General features: G+C 42.6%; 2 protein-coding genes across 3 annotated transcripts in view; both read right to left on the minus strand.

The window, feature by feature from the left end:
• ERMARD (ER membrane associated RNA degradation) overlaps window positions 1-3836 on the minus strand; it is a 111658-nt gene extending 107822 nt beyond the window's left edge. Inside the window, exon 1 of one of the 2 annotated variants that reach the window (XM_040350932.1) lies at window positions 3551-3836. In XM_040350932.1, coding sequence (XP_040206866.1) covers window positions 3551-3598 — 48 coding nt within the window. In that variant the 5' untranslated portion in view covers window positions 3599-3836. The other variant, XM_040350933.1, reaches the window with a different exon arrangement.
• Window positions 3837-11063: 7227 nt separating this feature from the next.
• GNPAT (glyceronephosphate O-acyltransferase) overlaps window positions 11064-17834 on the minus strand; it is a 50116-nt gene continuing 43345 nt past the window's right edge. Inside the window, exons 15-16 of the mRNA XM_040350939.1 lie at window positions 14802-14863; window positions 11064-11823 (exon numbers count right to left, since the gene is read on the minus strand). Coding sequence (XP_040206873.1) covers window positions 11780-11823; window positions 14802-14863 — 106 coding nt within the window. The 3' untranslated portion in view covers window positions 11064-11779. The remainder of the gene's footprint in view (window positions 11824-14801; window positions 14864-17834) is intronic.

A 17834-nucleotide genomic window follows, 5' to 3' on the forward strand; every position in this document is an offset into this window, starting at 1 on the left:
CATCCATGCCGCCTATCAGTGCCCATCCTTGCCGCCTATCCGTGCTGCCTGTCATAGACGTGGTCGGCCACTAGGTGGCGCTAACAGGCGCAGTCGCGCACGGGTGCGCGCAATAGCGGCAATGGCACACCAGCGCGCGTTCGCGGCAGATCGGCACGCACAATCGCGGCAACGGCGCGCGGGCACGTGCTGACGCCATTTTGGCGCCAGTCCAGGCTATTTAATGGGGCTCATCCCATAGCCTCTTGCTGCTCGGTCTTCAGCGTTCCTGTTACCCACCTGTTACCTATTAACTGATTGACGTTCCTGTGTACCCGGCTTGTCTCTGATACTTCTGACCTCCGCCTGCCCTGATGCTGCTCCTGCCTTATCCTCCAAACTTGTACCTGATCCGCCCACCTGTGTCCGACCCGAACGTCAATCACTTACCCTGTGAATAGGAACGCCCACTCTCGCAGGGAATCCGGGGAGAAAATACAGATAAAACAGTATGTACGAAAGAAAAAAGACCAGCATAATGTCCGTGTCACAGGTCAGCTCATTGTAATGTTAGATTTTTTTTTTTAGGGTGAACCCCCGCTTTAATGTATATTCCTCATTTTGTTTTGCTGTCCATCTTGATTGATTGCAATAAATAAACCATTGTCTTCTTTTATATTCTTTGAACATTGTTTTGTATTTTGCCTGGCACCGCTATAATCCCCTCAAAAAAAAATTCCCTACCTTGTTCCTTTATTTCTTGTCTGTTAAAACGCCTAGGCTTATGACATCATGCACAGCTCTCTCTCTAACTTTTGTGAGAGTTTTCCAGGAAGGCAGAGGGGTGAGTCATAAGAGGGCCAATGAGTGCTGCAGAGCTGGAGGTGTGTCTGTGTAAATATAAAAATGGTTCTAGCCAGACTCCGTGGAGGGAGATTTCTGTAGCATATTTGGCAAGTACAGAATCACAGTATATATAAAATAATATGCAAAGTGGTTGGAGGGAAGCTTCAGAATGGCAAAGATGTTTTTATTACAAATTATGTGAGCAGAGTGCAGTTCCTCTTAAACCACTTCCATACCACGCCTTTTTTGGCACATCTCTCCTTCATGTAAAAATCATAATTTTTTTTGCTAGAAAATTACTCAGAAACATTATATATATATATTTTTTAGCAGACACCCTAGGGAATAAAGTGGCAGTCATTGCAACTTTTTATCTCACCATGTATTTGCGCAATAATTTTTCAAACGCCTTTTTTTGTAAAAAAAAAACAAACGGTTTCATGAATTAAAAAAATAGCAAAACAGTAAAGTTAGCCCAATTTTTTTGTATAATGTGAAAGATGATGTTACGAGTAAATAGATACCTAACTTGTCACGCTTTAGAATTGCCCACACTCATGGAATGGCGCCAAACTTTGGTACTTAAAAATTTCCATAGGCGACACTTTAAAATGTTTTACAGGTTACCCGTTTAGAGTTACAGGCGAGGTCCAGTGCTAGAATTATTGCTCTCGCTATAACACACACGGCGATACCATACATGTGTGGTTTGAATGGCGTTTACATATGTGGGCGGGATATACGTGCACGTTCGCTTCTGGGCGCGAGCTACTGGGGATAGGGGTGTTTTAGATTTCTTTTTTTTTACTTCATTGAAGAAGTCACGAGGTGCGTGACGTAACGCCGTAGGGAGATTGAGGCCACCACAGACCGGAAGGAGCGGAGGGAACAGTAAGACAGCGTATACACGCTGCAGTTTTACCCTAACAGGCTTGCTATTGCTTTATTTATTGTAAGAGTCCATTTGTAAGAGGAGTGGAAGAAAAAAAGTTGATGTGTCTGTTATATTGTATCTGGAGGGTGAGAGTTCTGTGAGACTGGTGAAGGACAGACACCATGGTTCAATACTTCAATTAAGGAAATACTCTCATCAAGACTTTGGAGATATTAGAAGATTTGTCCCTTTATTCATTATTTGGGACGTTTTAAAAACGTAATTTTCAACTTTACTTTCACCCATCTTTTTCATATTGCAATATTGAACCATTTTCCATATTATGTACATTGGTGCAGCTTTTGCACTTTTGGTATTTTTGCACTTTTATTTATTTGCACAGTGACACTTTATATATTGATCACATCTGTTTGTGGATCGGTATATATATGTTCACCATACATTATATATGAGCTTTTTTGGCATTGCTCATATAGCACTTTACCACTATTTTGCACTTTTTGTAGTTTGCACATATTTGATCTTATATATCTTTAGCGCAAGATCATTTTATAAGCTATTTATTTATGTGTACAGCGAACACCATTAGATCTAGCAGCTTCTGTCACTCTAACTTCCCCACATTCATATCTACTCATTAGTAGCGCGAGAGACACCTCACTTCCAAGGTCTCAGCAAGACAAGACTGGATCCTGTGTGGGCGAGTAAATCAACTGTGGTCATCTCAGCATCAGGTAAGGATGGGTCCTCTCTAAATACTACCAAAAAAAAGCTCTGTCTCAAAAAAATAAAAAAAGAGATAGAAATGTCAGAGTAATTGTTAGTCAAACAATCAGAGTGCCAGCATTGAAGAGGAATAACGTGCTGGTACTCGTGGTTAACCCTCTCTTTCAGACGTGCGGACCGTATGTCCGCTTTTTCATCCATCCGCTTGCAGATGAAAAAGGCACATACATTGGTCCCTATGTGATTGCGGGTGTCAGCGGATAAACATCCGCTGACACCCGTAGGGCCCTTTCACACGGGCGGATCAGTAATGATCCGCCTCCAAGTGTCCGTAAGCTCAGCGGGGATCGTTTCCGTATATCCCCGCTGAGCCGGCGGCTGACAGGGTGGTCCCCGCACACTGTGCAGGGACCGCCCTGTCTTTTCTCCGCTCTCCCCTATGGGGGAATCGGATGAACACGGACCGTGTGTCCGTGTTCATCTGATCCGATGACGGAAGAAAAAATAGGACATTCTTCCGTCTGCAAAATCAGATCTTTGCGGAGGCGGGTGATTAGGGCCCGTAATCACCCGCCTCCGCAAAGATCCGATTTTGCAGACGGAAGAATGTCCTATTTTTTCTTCCGTCTGCGGATCGGATGAACACAGACACACGGTCCGTGTTCATCCGATCCCCCCATATGGGAGAGCAGAGAAAAGACAGGGCGGTCCCTGCACAGTGTGCGGGGACCGCCCTGTCAGCCGCCCGCTCAGCTGGTATATACGGAGCACCACTGAGCTTACGGACACACGGAGGCGGATAATTACTGATCTGCCCCGTGTGAAAGGGCCCTAACGCGCACAAGAACGCCTGTGGCTGCAAAGGGGTTAAACCATTATGGCACCTGAATCACCCCACCAACTCCAGAAAGTTCCAGTTATGTATGCTGGTCACTGTAAAAACATGTCATTACTGCAATGTGAAGTAAGGACAGTAATTACCATTGTACAGCCTCTTCATTCCACACACCTCCAACGAGAGCTGCAAGTTTTTAAAGAGAAATCCCATGTGTGTCTCAGAACACAGGACTCTATCTATAGTCACCTCACCAACCATCAACACACCTCCATTGCTCTCACTTCCTGTACACCCGGCTCGGTCGCACTGCGCATGCTCACTTCCAGAAACCAGCGGAGGAGCTATGTGTTCCAATGTTGCTTATTTTCTGTTGTTAGAATCGCTTCTCGACTCGTGGGCTCTGTACGCATTGCTTTAGGGGCTGCGGTTAATAAAATGGTGTGAATAAAATAAAGCTAACCACGTCGTAAGGAGCTGTCTGGTTCTCAGGACTTCCGTGCGCTCCATCTGCTGTTGTGAGATGGCGGGACGTAGGCAGAGCAGATAGACGTCTGAGGGATCATGTACTTCCCCGGAAAGACCATTAGAGGGCAGCACATTCCGATGTAGTTGCTGTGTACAGGTACTGGATAGGAGAGTAATAAAAGACCAATAAGGAGAACTTTCTTTCTTTGTAATTGTACAATATACTAAATACAACTTTACGTTTTTGTTTTGTATATGAAGTGGGGTTTGGATTTGAACTCCTATCAGAGGCTTTTTATGGCACTTTTTGTTCACATGTAACAACGAGGGGTTTTTCTTTGCTATAAAGTTACTTAGAACCCCCCAAACATTATGTATTTTATTTAAAGCAGAAGCCCCAGAGAATAAAACGGTGGGTTTTGCAATTTTTTATGTCACACGGTACTTATGCAGCATTTTTTTGGAAAAAATACACATTTTTTCCACATTTTAATGTGAAAAAAACACATTACATAACCCAATTATAAAAGATGATGTTACGATGATGTGCAGTAAATACTGTATTTATTGGCGTATAACACTCACTTTTTTACCCAGGGGGCTGTGGAAAGTTTTTTTCCCCCACAAACAGAGCTTTCATTTGGTGGTATTTGTTAACCTCTGCGGCTTTTATTTTTTGCGCTATAAACAAAAGAAGAGCGACAATTTTGAAAAAAACACAATATTTTTTACTTTTTGATTTATTAACCACCTGCCATCCGGCCGCCGACTACTTACGGCCACAAGGTGGCTCTAATCTGCTGGGAGGCTGTCAATATACGGCCTCTGGCCGCTGTGTCACATAGGTGCCGATGCGTGTCCCTGGCGGCCGCGATGTCCACCAGGCACCCACGATCGGCAGTCACAGAGCCAGGGACGTGGATCTCTGTGTGTAAACACAGAGATCCATGTCCTGTTAGGGAGAGGAGACCAATGGTGTGTCCCTTGTATATAGGGATAACCATCGGTCACCTCCCCCAGTCAGTCCCCTCCCCCCACAGTAAGAATCAGCTAGCAGAGAACATATTTAACCCCTTGATCGCCCCCTAGTGTTAACCCCTTTCCTGCCAGTCACATTTATACAGTAATCAGTGCATTTTATAGAACTGTTCGCTGTATAAATGTGAATGGTCCCAAAAGTGTGTCAAAAGTGTCCGATATGTCCGTCAAAATATCGCAGTCGTGCCAAAAATCGCAGATCGCCACCATTACTAGTAAAAAAAAAAAACAAAAAAAATTAATAATTCTATCCCCTATTTTGTAGGCGTTATAACGTTTGCGCAAAACAATCACTATACGCTTATTGCAGGGTTTTTTTTTTTACCAAAAATATGTAGAAGAATATGTATGGGACTAAACAGATTTTTTTATTTTTTTTAATGGGATATTTATAATAGGAAAAAGTAAAAAATATTGTATTTTTTTCAGAATTGTCGCTCTACTTATTTTTTTATTGCGCAAAAAATAAAAACCGCACAGGTGATCAAATACCACCAAAAGAAAGCTCTTTTTGTGGGGAAAAAAAAAGAATGTAAATTTTGTTTGGGAGCCACGTCGCACGACCGCGCAATAGTCATTCAAAGCGTGACAGTGCCGAAAGCTCAGTTCAAGCCGATATGTATTCTTCTACATATTTTTGGTAAAAAAAAACCGCAATAAGCGTATATTGATTGGTTTACGCGAAAGTTATAGCGTCTACAAAAAAGGGGACAGATTTATTGCATTTTAATTTAAAACATTTTTTTTTACTAGTAATTGCAGCGATCTGCGATTTTTATTGTGATATTGCGGCGGACATATCAGACACTTTAGACACATTTTTGGGACCATTCACATTTATACAGTGATTAGTGTTATAAAACTGCACTGATTACTGTGTAAATGTGACTGGCAGGGGTTAACACTAGGGGCACTGAAGGGGTTAAATATGTTCCCTGTGAGCGATTCCAACTGTGGGGGGAGGGGATTCACAAGGGGAGGAGACCGGGAACACACATCGGTCTCCTCACCTCAGATCCACGGTCCTGCCGTGACGGTGCTCAGCAGACATCGCGTCCGCCGGGCACCAAGCAATGCCGCGGGCACACCCCCTAGACGGCCGGAAAGCCCAGGACATCATATGACGTCCACCCGGGACGGGAAATCCCATCTGTGGACGTGATTTGACTATGGGCGAGATGTGAAGTGGTTAAAAGCCTTTACAGGTTATCACTTTATGTCTACAGAGGTCTAAAGCTACAATTACTGCCCATGATCTGATGTTCACAGCGATGCCTCACCTGTGTGTAATGATCGCTGTTTGCGTGCGTACGGGACCGATGCAAGCGTTTGCATTTGCGCACTAGCACAGGGGGGACAGGGGCACTTTAATTTAATTAAAAAAAAAAAAAAAAACATTTAATCACTTAATATATACATCCTTGTAACAGCAATAGGCACACAACAGGTACTCTTTATAGAGGGATCTGAGGTCAATAAGACCCCAAGGCCCTCCTTTGCAATTGAAGGCATTCAAAATGCCAAGATCTGTGTTTTTCAATACTTTGGATTTAAAAAAAAAATGCCTCTGTTGACAGCTACTGTAGGTAAAACTGAACCAATGTCGTGTCATCGCTTCAGGATACCATAGTGGAAACCCGATCAAAGTCGATTCCAGTTTGGCTGTCTGGCCAGTCGGCGGATGTGCCAGCTGGTAGCTTGGGTCTCCCAGTGTGATGGGAGAGAGCTGCGGAAGGCATTCTCCCCCTCCCGATGCTTGCAATAGCAATCTAGTGGCTATTCTAGCCTCTCCGGTCGCTATTACAAAAGAGCCAAAAAGAAAAAAAAAAAAAAGTACCGGGGTGATGCCTGCAGCCACAGGCATCATCCGGGTACAACCACTTGAAGTCAAATGACGTACCAGGCATGCAATTTGGCGGAAAGTGGTTAATGTCTGGTAAAAAGGTCATCACCTGGACAGGAAGTAAGGAGAAATCTCTCCAACTTAAAGCGGAGGTTCACCCAATGTTGACTTTTGCTGCATTTAACCACTAGCCATCGATAAAACATAATCCGTTTTATTTATTTTTTAAATCGCGTTGTTTACCTTAGTAATCCTACATTTTCCGGGCTGTCACTCACTTTTCCCCGTGGGAGTGGGTGTGTATCTCATTTCCCCCGACTAGCGCTATGTCTCCTGGGAGTGAATCATTAGAATCCCAGGAGACGCGCTGTGCTGTAATCCTGTGATATCTCACGGGTCACGTGACTCGGCAAGCGGGTCATGTGACGTGGGCGGCGACGAATTCTCCATTTTAGTTACCGTATCACGGAAGGACAAGCTGCTGGGCTTCACAGTGCCCACAGTAAAGATGGAAACGTCCATCTTTAGATTTTAAAACATCTCCTTTTCGGGACAAGTGCAATGCTGCGGGCATAAAAACTGGGAGACACAGGTGCATTTTTGAAGAAGGTAAGAGCAGGAGATGCATTGCAAAAAAAAAAAAAACGAAAAACCCGCGGAACCCCCGCATTAAGACAAAAAATAAATAAAAAAATGGGACTGCAGTCTTCAAGTCATTCCACAGATTTTTAATGGGGTTTTTAAAGAGGTTATAAAAGGCATTTTTTTGTTATCAGAATACATTCTATGCATTAAGATAAAAAAAAAAAACAACATACCTTTTGATGTGTAGCAAGCCTCCTAATACTTACCTGAGCCCATCTCTATCCAGTGATGTGCACGAGTGCCTCACCCGTCTGTGACTCTCCCTCCTGATTGGTAGCGCTGCTTTCAATAACAATCAGTTAGCCAATCAGGAGAGAGACGGATGGGCTGAACCGCGGCTCCATGTCTGAATGGACAGACCGAACTGTGGCTCAGCTCAAGTGCCCCCATAGCAAGCTGCTTGCTGTGGGGGCACTCAACAGGTGGGGTGGGCCAGAAGCGCCAAAGAGGGGACTCGAGAAGAGGAGGGTCTGGGCTGCTCTTTGCAAAACCATTTCACAGAGCAGGTAAGTAGAACACGTTTGTTATTTTTATGTAAAAAAGGAAACATAAATTTATGTCTCAGCTCTAACTAGGCCATGCAAGGACATTAACCTTTTTCTCCTTCAACCACTGTGTGGTGATTTTTGCTGTGTGCTTTGGGTCATTGTCATGTTGGAAGGTAAACCTTCTTTCCATTGACAACTTTTTGGCCGAGGGCAGCAGATTTTCCTCAAGAATTTGCTGGTATTGTGCCCCATCCATCTTTCCTTCTATCCTGACAAGTGCTCCAGCCCCTGCTGCAGAGAAACACCCCCATAAGAGGATATTACCGCCTCCATGCTTTACTGTAGGAATGGTGTTATTTGGATGGTGAGCTGCATTGGATTTCCACCAGACATATTGTTTGGTGTTGAGGCCAAATAATTAAATTTTAGTCTCATCTGACCACCTTAAGACGCACCTTGAAGATTCTGGAAATCTGGAAAAAATGTGTTCTGGTCTGATGAGACTAAAATGATCTATTTGACTATTAAGGGGGCCTTTAACCTCAATGTGTATAGCGACCTACTCGTGTGCACTGGAGGCAGTGCACCTACAAATGCGAGTGTGCCTTTTAGCCTTTTTATTAAATGATTGCTTTTATACAATTCAGCAATATGTCAGTTTCTATTAGTCTACGAGCGACATGTATACAAGGAATACTACACAAGTGTAGCAAAAGGTCACAGGAACCAGAGGTGAGCCGCTAGTTACTGGAGCTATACCCCTAAGGGGAAGGCTTATATGGGCCTTTATAAGGTCTCTTTATGAGGTGAGCACATAGTTTGACCGATGGAGGGGTACAAGAACACAGGAGTCACAGAAGTCTGTTATTTTCAAGGACTAATCATTCTTTGTCACGTTAACTTTTCTAAACTCGGTTCACTTACACTAGTTGTTTTTTTATAGACTTTTAGGTAGATTCAGAAAGAGTTAGGCCGGCTTATCTACAGATAAGCCGACCTAACTCTGAATCTGCACCGACTTATGTTTAAGTGTATTCTCTAACAGAGATACGCTTAAACATATCTAAGATACGACGGCTTGCGCCGTCCTATCTTAGATTGCAATTTTTCTGATGGCCGCTAGATGGCGCTTCCATTGCGGCCGGCGTAGATTATGTAAATGAGGGGATACGCCGATTCAGGAACGAACGCCAGGCCGACGCAGTACTTTTACGCCGTTTACGTAAGAGATAGGCCGCGTAAAGTTAGTGCTAGGCTCTAGTGGAATATTAATGTTAAGTATGGCCGTCGTTCCCGCCGCGAAATTCGAAATTTTTACGTTGTTTGCGTAAGTCGTCCGCGAATCGGGATTTACGTCGTTTACGTCCACGTCAAAATCAATAGGCCTGTACGGCGTACTTAGCCGCAATGCGCACTGGGAAATGTAGTCGCCCGGGGCATGCGCAGTGACAAAAAACGTCAAAAACGTGAGGTCAAGCCTCATTACCATGAAACACGCCCCCCCCCAACCCATTTGAATTAGGCGCCCTTACGCCCGCTCGTTTTAGGCTACGCCGCCGTAAATTAGCAGGTAAGTATATTGAGAATCATTACTAGCCTAGCTAATTTACGGCGGTGTAGCCTAAACAGGCTACGCTACGCCGCCGTAACTTTCAGCCATTGTACCTGAATCTACCTATTTATGTCCTAAGTGACATGTTTTTGTACAATTATTGGTTTTATGTATAATTATTGTAGGGTATTGACACTTTGAGCAGTCACATGTTCACACGGTATTTATTTGCACCATCTGTGTAGATACTTGGAGGTCACCACCAGTATTGCATGTTTTAATATTATCGGTAATTTGGAGTACCGAGTTGATTTCAGCATTGCTAGATTTATGTACCGTATTTAATCGGCATATAACACGCACCTTCAATTTAAGAGGGAGGTTTCAGGAATTTTTTAAATACACCACTTTAAAGCAAAATAGTGGTCAGTGCCCCTCGGTGCAGCCTGACTAGTGCCTATCTGTAGCCTGATTGCAGCCTGATCTGCGCCCATCTGCAGCCCGATCTGCGCTCCAATCTCCCATCAATGCAGCCTGATGCCCATCTGCAGCCTCACCATCACTCATGCAGTGCGGGAAATCACCGAGCCATCATCTTCTGTTTACTCAGCTCTCAGTCGGCAGTCACATGCAAAGTCCAGTCTCCGCCATTGGCATTGGACCAGCTCCTGTGATTGACAGAACACTCGTTCAATGCCGGTGGCTGAGGCAGGACTGTGTGTGTGTGACGTCAGAGCTGAGTAAACAGGAGATGACGGCTCAGTGAATTCTGTTGGCGCTCGTCCCCCTCCAAGGAACACTATCGGCGTATAACACGCACCTGTGATTTTTTTTCAGGGGGAAAAAAGTGTGTGTTATACGCCAATAAATACAGTATTTGAATTTTACTAGATAGGTAGTGCCTCACATTTCACAATTAGTATTTTAGTCTGTTATATGTGGGAACACATAAGTGTTAAGCAGCAACCTCAAAATACACCATTGTACTGGTAAACATTACTTACTGGAAATTCTTACATAGTAGCGCAGAGGTTCAGTTATCAATTTTGTTTTAGTAAAATCAATAAAACCGTTTTAAATGGTCGTACAAATATATATTTGAAATTAAATCTTTATTATTTTGTGGAAATAATATGGTGTGGGCGGGTTTTCTGCCAGTCACAGACTGTCACTCCCCTCCAGCCTGTGCCTTAGAATAAGAGGGAGGTGTAGCCTCCATCAATCTACATGTAAATTCCCACCCCCATCATGTTTAGCTGGTTAGTGGGCATTGAGGAGGAGGAGGGAATGAGCTGTCAGTTAGCACTGTGTATACATCCACATGCGTGACTCATGGCCTGCTCAGATGTAATAGGGAGAAAATGCTCAGTATAGATTAGAACCTCACTGAAAACTGAGTTGCCACCACAGCTGCAAAATCCCTAGCTGAATTGGGGACATGAACAGAAGGTGAAAATAGAGAGCAGCAGGATCAACCAGGTTATTTGCAGTATACAGAAAACAAATCCCATAGTGACAGAATATGAACAGCATATGATGTGGGTTTAGTGAAACCTAAAGTCACTAGTACAGAAAACAAAATGTATATTATGCCTGAAAGTATATAGTTTAAAAATACACAAAATGTATTACCAACCCAGTTCTGGCTTTTATGTTGTTTTGCATTATAAAATCACTCCAAAAGAGATCTGATCTAGTTTAAAGCACACATTTGTGTTTTACAGTTTATTTATTTTCAGAACAGACTGTACAGTAAAGTAGTATTTTATTTCCAAGGCCTTACAATAAAAGACAAACTGAAAAAAAAAAAAAAAAACGTAACAGAAGTGCAGTTGAAATAAATATAAAATTTTAAGAGCATTCGGGTTACATGAAATGGCAATATCCAAGGTTAAAAAAAAAAAAAAAATGTATGCTTCAGTAGGTGATATAAATGAGGACCTGAGTTTAGAGTTCTGTGCTTCAGAAAATGATATCTGCAAGGTAGTTCCGGCAGTAGAAGAATTTCTCAAACATTTGGGTGAAGGATGTTATTATGATGTAACCAAGCCATCCAATATCATTTATGTTTCTGGTACTTTAGGACCGCTTGTAATAAAGTCTGACCTTTTTAGTGCAATCAGCTCTTCAGCACCTCATTTTGCTATATAGCCTGTGAAAAGCTCATAATGAAAATCATTGTGCAAAACAACAGCAGTAACATTTGATCTTGACGCTTCTTTCACTGGCTTTGTTAGGTCATAAATAATGACCAGTCATCGATGGGAACAAATTCTTCTGCTCATCAAAAAAAATGCACCATCTTAATTACAATATTACAGTATTTTATGGTTCTTTACTTTAGACTAAGTATCCAGATGCATCTTCTTTCATACTGGAAGCGGGAGTTCACACAAACAATGGAGTGGTTAGTCAATTGGCATAAGCAACTTTAGCACACAAGAATTTTTTTTTTTTTTAACTCTTAAAGGCGTGCCACTGGTGGCTTTTCGACCAGAATCTGCAATCCTAAAAAAATAAAAATAAAAATGTATTACCGGTATATATATATATATATATATATATATATATATATATATATATATATATATATATATATATATATATATATATATATATATATATATATATAAAAAAAAGTGCAATACAATAAACATTGTTTGAGTAAATTTAGAAAAGGAAATAAATCGCGCTAACCCTGTGATCATTCAACGTTAAATTGATAATATACTATAAAAACTGAAAAATGATTAGTCCACCAATATTCAAAATATTGAAAAATGTCCCATACACAAATTAATATTGTTACAGATTAATCAATAATATAAAGAAAAGCCACAACTGTGTTGGTTCGTGAAATCCCAAAAATTGTGTCCATAATGATAAAAACCAAAAAATAATTATATAATAAAATGTGGGGGAAAAAAAAGTATAAATAAAATAACTGTACACCGGTGCTCTGAAAAAAAAAGTCCATACAGTTGTGAAATGTCATATCCAGAAAAAAAAACTAGGGCTGTTAGTGATCAAAATGTTTCTGTTCGATTAATCGTTTTTTTTTTAAATCGATTAATCGACTAATTTTGATTAATTATAACGCACATACAGATCCAACTACTTTTAGCTGATCTCCTTGCAGGCTGATTCCCAGTGCAGCTTCCAATCACTGGAAAAATGGATAGCAGGATACAAAACACACACAAAGGCAGCGCTCAATGGGAATAGCATTAAAACTTTTATAATCTTCAAGTAGGTAACCAAATAAATATTGCACTGGAGATAAAATCGATGTAGCAACATAAACTGTAAAAATGGTGCGAGTAATACCAAACGGTAGCAAAAGCAGTCATAAAAACATGTAGCCAAGTATGATACTGGTATAAAAATGTGTACAACGATACCACTGCTGAATCTAGATGAGGAGAGGTTGACATCAGTCCGTCGACATGTAGATGTCCCATGAAGGGAACTATCACAACTCCCAGTGGATGGCTGTAGAATCCCAGGTTGATAGAGGGAAGTGATAGAGGGAAGTGATAGAGGGAAGTGTAACCCTTGCGTGTGGCAGATAGGAAGGTCCCGCCGGCATGCAGATATGAAAGCACAGCAAAGGAGCCCTTCAGTTGGACACGGCAACCTGGTGTCCGTGACGTTACTGGATCTCCGACGGAACTCCCTGAAGGCCCAGAAGCCGGCAGAGAGGTGAGTACCAATCAAAAGAATTTTAATCGATCAAAAAGATTTTGATCGATCAAAAAAATTAAAGATTAATCGATTAATTAAAAGTTAATTTGCACAGCCCTAAAAAAAACGTTTTGAATCCACCACCAATCAGCAGAAACTACTTCTTACCAGCTTGCCACGATCCCCCATGACAGAGGATCAAAGGATGCATGTAATGAGTCACAGCTTAACTCCAAGAAACAGCAAACACAATCACGGGTCCTTAGTAGTAACCTCTCGTCCAATGAACCATCAGTAGATGCACGCGGTACATAGAAAATATAAACACTCCATATAGTGTATTACCGTATTAAAATGTATTTAAAAAAAACAAAATACACTTACAAAGTTGCAGTTTAAATTAAGTCTTGAGTCTGATGTGACGGCCGGTTCACAAACAGACAACCCGTCCTTCTGGGAAAACGTATGGAGCACAAGGTGACGTCAGGGCGTCGCTCCGCCCTACATCCGTTTCGTAATAACTTACTTCGTCCAGGGGCACTAAGCCGACCGGTGCACAAACAGCACCGGCCGGCCCATCAGACTCAAGGCTTCTTTTAAAAACTGCAACTTTGTAAGTGTATTTTTTTTTTAATACGGTAATACACTATATGGAGCGTTTACATTTCCTATGTACCGCGTGCATCTACTGATGGTTCATTGGTCGAGAGGTTACTACTAAAGGATTTGTGATTGTGTTTGCTGTTTCTTGGAGTTAAGCTGTGACTGATTACATGCATCCTTTGATCCTCTGTCATGGGGGTAAGAAGTCATTTCTGCTGATTGGTGGTGGATTCAACACGTTTTTTTTTCTATATACGACATTTCACAACTGTATGAACTTTTTTTCACAGAGCACCGGTGTACATTTATTATTTTATTTATTTATTTATTTTATTTATATTTTTTTCCCCCACATTTTATTATAGAATTATTTTTTGGTTTTATATTCATGGACACTATTTTTTGGATTTCACGATTCAACACAGTTGTGGATTTTGTTGTGGGCATTGTGAAGCCCACAAGCACATACTTCCTGGAAGTCTTGGATGGGGAGTGATAATTGGGTAGCGCACTGCATCCTCGGAAATGATGACACACATTTCCCAGGAGCATTAGAGGGAGATGATGTCAGGATCCTAGGTGATTCCAAAGGCAGATTTTGTGGGACTGCATAGCAACAGGCATTTCCAGATGAGTTGGCCCAGGTTCACACTGGGTGCGATTTCATTCGATTTGAGATGCGATTTCACATGTGAAATCGCATCTCAAATGCCTCCAATTGTCGGCAATGGCGCCGTCCTAATCGGTGCGACGCCGCATCTGCGGCGCTGCACCGATTTCAAAAAGTAGTTCTTGTACTACTTTTTGCGATTTCGGGCCGCGATTTACATAGACATCTGTGCAGAAACCTGCACAGATGTCTCTTAAATCGCGGCCGAAATCGGGACTGCCGGCGGGAGTGAAATCGTGCGAGTTCAGCTGAACTCGCACGGCTTCACTCCCGCAGCCCAGTGTGAACCAGGGCTCAAACTTTTTTTTTTTTTTTAGGTCTAATGAGCACAATAATGAAAAAAAAAAATTGGGGATGGAAACTCCACTTAAAAAAAAAAAAAAGCAGCATGATGGCTTTGGAAGACAAACTCTACACTCTGACCAACAATTTGATAAATCTATATTATCCTTGCCAATTGCTGTACATGGACAAGCAAAAGATGTATAAGAATTAAAACAAATAGCATTGCATATGCTAATAAACTTACCAAGTTTTCCTGAAAAATCTGCAATGGCAGCTTTATTCACAGTAAAAGTGGACTGTCCTTCACTGAAATCAGATAAGCATGCAAAAAAAAAAAAAAATTCAAATTTCAGCAGTTACAGTGAATATGCTTTCTCTAATCTGTCTAGATATAATCATCTGCTACAGGCACCGAGTCTCCAACACAGGGGGCTCGCTCCCAGTGGTTGCTGGCTGCTCGTCAAGTTCCACATATTGTGGTTTATTTACTAAAAGTGCAGCAAAATCTTGTGCAGTTGTGCATGGTAGCCAATCAGCTTCTCACTTCAACTTGTTCAATTAAAGCGGGAGTTCACCCATAAAACATTTTTTACCCTTAGATTGATGCTCATTTTGTCTAGGGGAATCGGCTAGTTGTTTTAAAATCAAAGCTGTACTTACCGTTGTAGAGAGCGATCTTCTCTGCCGCTTCCGGGTATGGTCTTCTGGACTGAGTGTTCCTATTTTGATTGACAGTCTTCCGACAGGCTTCCGAAGGTCGCATCTATCGCGTCACGAGTAGCCGAAAGAAGCCGAAAGTCGGTGCGGCTCTATACTGCGCCTGCGCACCGACGTTCGGCTACTTTCGGAAAATCGTGACGCGATGGATGCGACCGTCGGAAGCCTGTCGGAAGACTGTCAATCAAAATAGGAACGCCCAGTCCCGCAGCCCATACCCGGAAGCGGCGGAGAAGATCGCTCTCTACAACGGTAAGTACAGCTTCAATTTTAAAACAACTAGCCGATTCCCCTAGACAAAATGAGCATGAATCTGAGGGTAAAAAATGGTATTTCCGGGTGAACCTCCACTTTAACCGCTTCCATACAGGGCTCTTATACACACCTTCATACCGGGCCTATTCTGGCACTTCTCTCCTACATGTACAAATCATAATTTTTTTGCTAGAAAATTACTCAGAACCCCCAAACATTATATATGTTTTTTTAGCAGACACCCTAGGGAATAAAACAGCGGTCATTGCAACGTTTTATCTTGTACGGTATTTGCGCAATAATTTTTCAAACGCCTTTTTTGGGGAAAAAAATTGTTTCATGAATTAAAAAAATAACAAAACAGTAAAGTTAGCCCAATTTTTTTGTAAAATATGAAAGATTAGGTTACACCGAGTAAATAGATACCCAACATGTCACGCTTTAAAATTGCGCACACTCATGGAATGGCGCCAAACTTCGGTACTTAAAAATCTCCATAGGCAAGGCTTTGAAATTGTTTACAGGTTACCAGTTTAGATTTACAGAGGAGATCTAGTGCTAGAATTGTTGCTGGCACTCTAACGCACGCGGCGATACCTCACATGTGTGGTTTAAACGGCGTTACATATGTCCCCACATCCCACATCTCTCCTCCAGGCTGGAAACCATGAGATCGGTGAAAAAAATTCACTGATCTCATGAATACTGTGGCTTACAGCCACAATCGCGGCTTTGTTTACTTACGGGACCCGGGCGTGACGTCATCACATTGCGCCCGGGTCCTCCGACGGTCATAGAGATGACTGGTGACCATCTGGTCACCAGTCATCTCTATACTTCCTGCCAGCGCCAGACGATTCTTTCTCCGGGCCCCCGATGGCACGGGAGAGCCCGGAGAAGCACCGGATGGCGGCGGGAGGGGGGGGATGTCCCCTCCCGCCGCCTGTAAGAACGATCTAGCGGCGGAACCGCCGCTATGATCGTTCTTATGTTGTGCAGAATCGCCGGCACAAGAGATAGATATCTGGATGATGCCTCTCTCTGCAGGCATCATTCAGATATCCCCCTTCAAAGTCCAGGACGTCATATGACGTCCACTCTGGATGGTAGAGACACTTTGTGGACGTCATATGACGGCGGCTGGTATGGAAGTGGTTAAGCTTTAACAAAAAAAAAAAAAAGCTGGAAGCCAATTGATTTCTATGCAGAGCTGCACCAGATTTTGTACTCTCCAGTTTTAGTAAATCAACCCCCATAGTCTGTCAAACAGAAAAGGAAGCCACTCGCCATTTAAAAGCTTTGATGTCCGTTTATTAACCTCTCCATTGTACAGACTGTGCCATCTTGTACTGTATGTGTAGGATCGAATGCGTTTCACTCAAATTAGAGCTCACTCAGTGGGTCACCCTATGAGTAAGCTCTGATTATAGTGAAAGACATTAGTAGCTGAACAAACCAGGTGGCACAGTCTGTACAATGGAGAGTTTAAAGCATGGGTGCTCAACCTGCTGCCCTCAAGCTGTTGCGGAAACTACAAGACCCATGAGGCACTGAAGGGCTGACAGTTGCAAGCATAACTCCCAAAGCCTGAGGCATGATGGGACTTGTAGTTTTGCAACAGGTGAAGGGCCATTGGTTGAGCACACATGGTTTAAAGCATTATTAAACCCAAAAGCAAACACAGTTTACTTAGACGTGATGGGTGCATTCATTTTATATTTTTTAGGCTTTCTTCTATTTTCATGTCACGATCTGGCCAAACAGTGTACACTCACCGGCCACTTTATTAGGTACACCTTGCTAGTACTGGGTTGGACCCCTTTTTGCCTTCAGAAATGCCTTAAAGAGAAAGTAGACCCTGATGGGTTTCACTTCCTCTTTGTTCCCCAAAAATCATAATGGGCTACTATGCAGTGTCCCCGCTGGTGGCCGCATCCATTTTGCCCCTTTTCCTTTTGGGGCTGCGAGCTCTGGCTCTGTGACTGGCCGGAGCTGTGCAACGTCACTCCCGCACGAGTGATCAGTCACGGCACTTGCAAATGAAGAAACGGCACGAAGGTCCGTTTCTTCACAGCGCATGCGCCGATGACGTAATCGGCGCAACGCTAGGTTAATATCTCCTAAACCGCACAAGTTTAGGAGATATTTACACTACCAATAGGCAGGCCTTATTCTAGGCTTACCTATAGGTAAAATCAGGGGTTTACAACCACTTTAATTCATAGTAGCATCGATTAAACAAGGTGTTGGAAACATTCCTCAAAGATTTTGGTCCATATTGACCTGACAGCATCACACACAGTTG

The sequence above is a fragment of the Rana temporaria genome, chromosome 4, assembly GCF_905171775.1.
Source record: "Rana temporaria chromosome 4, aRanTem1.1, whole genome shotgun sequence".
NCBI lineage: Eukaryota > Metazoa > Chordata > Amphibia > Anura > Ranidae > Rana > Rana temporaria.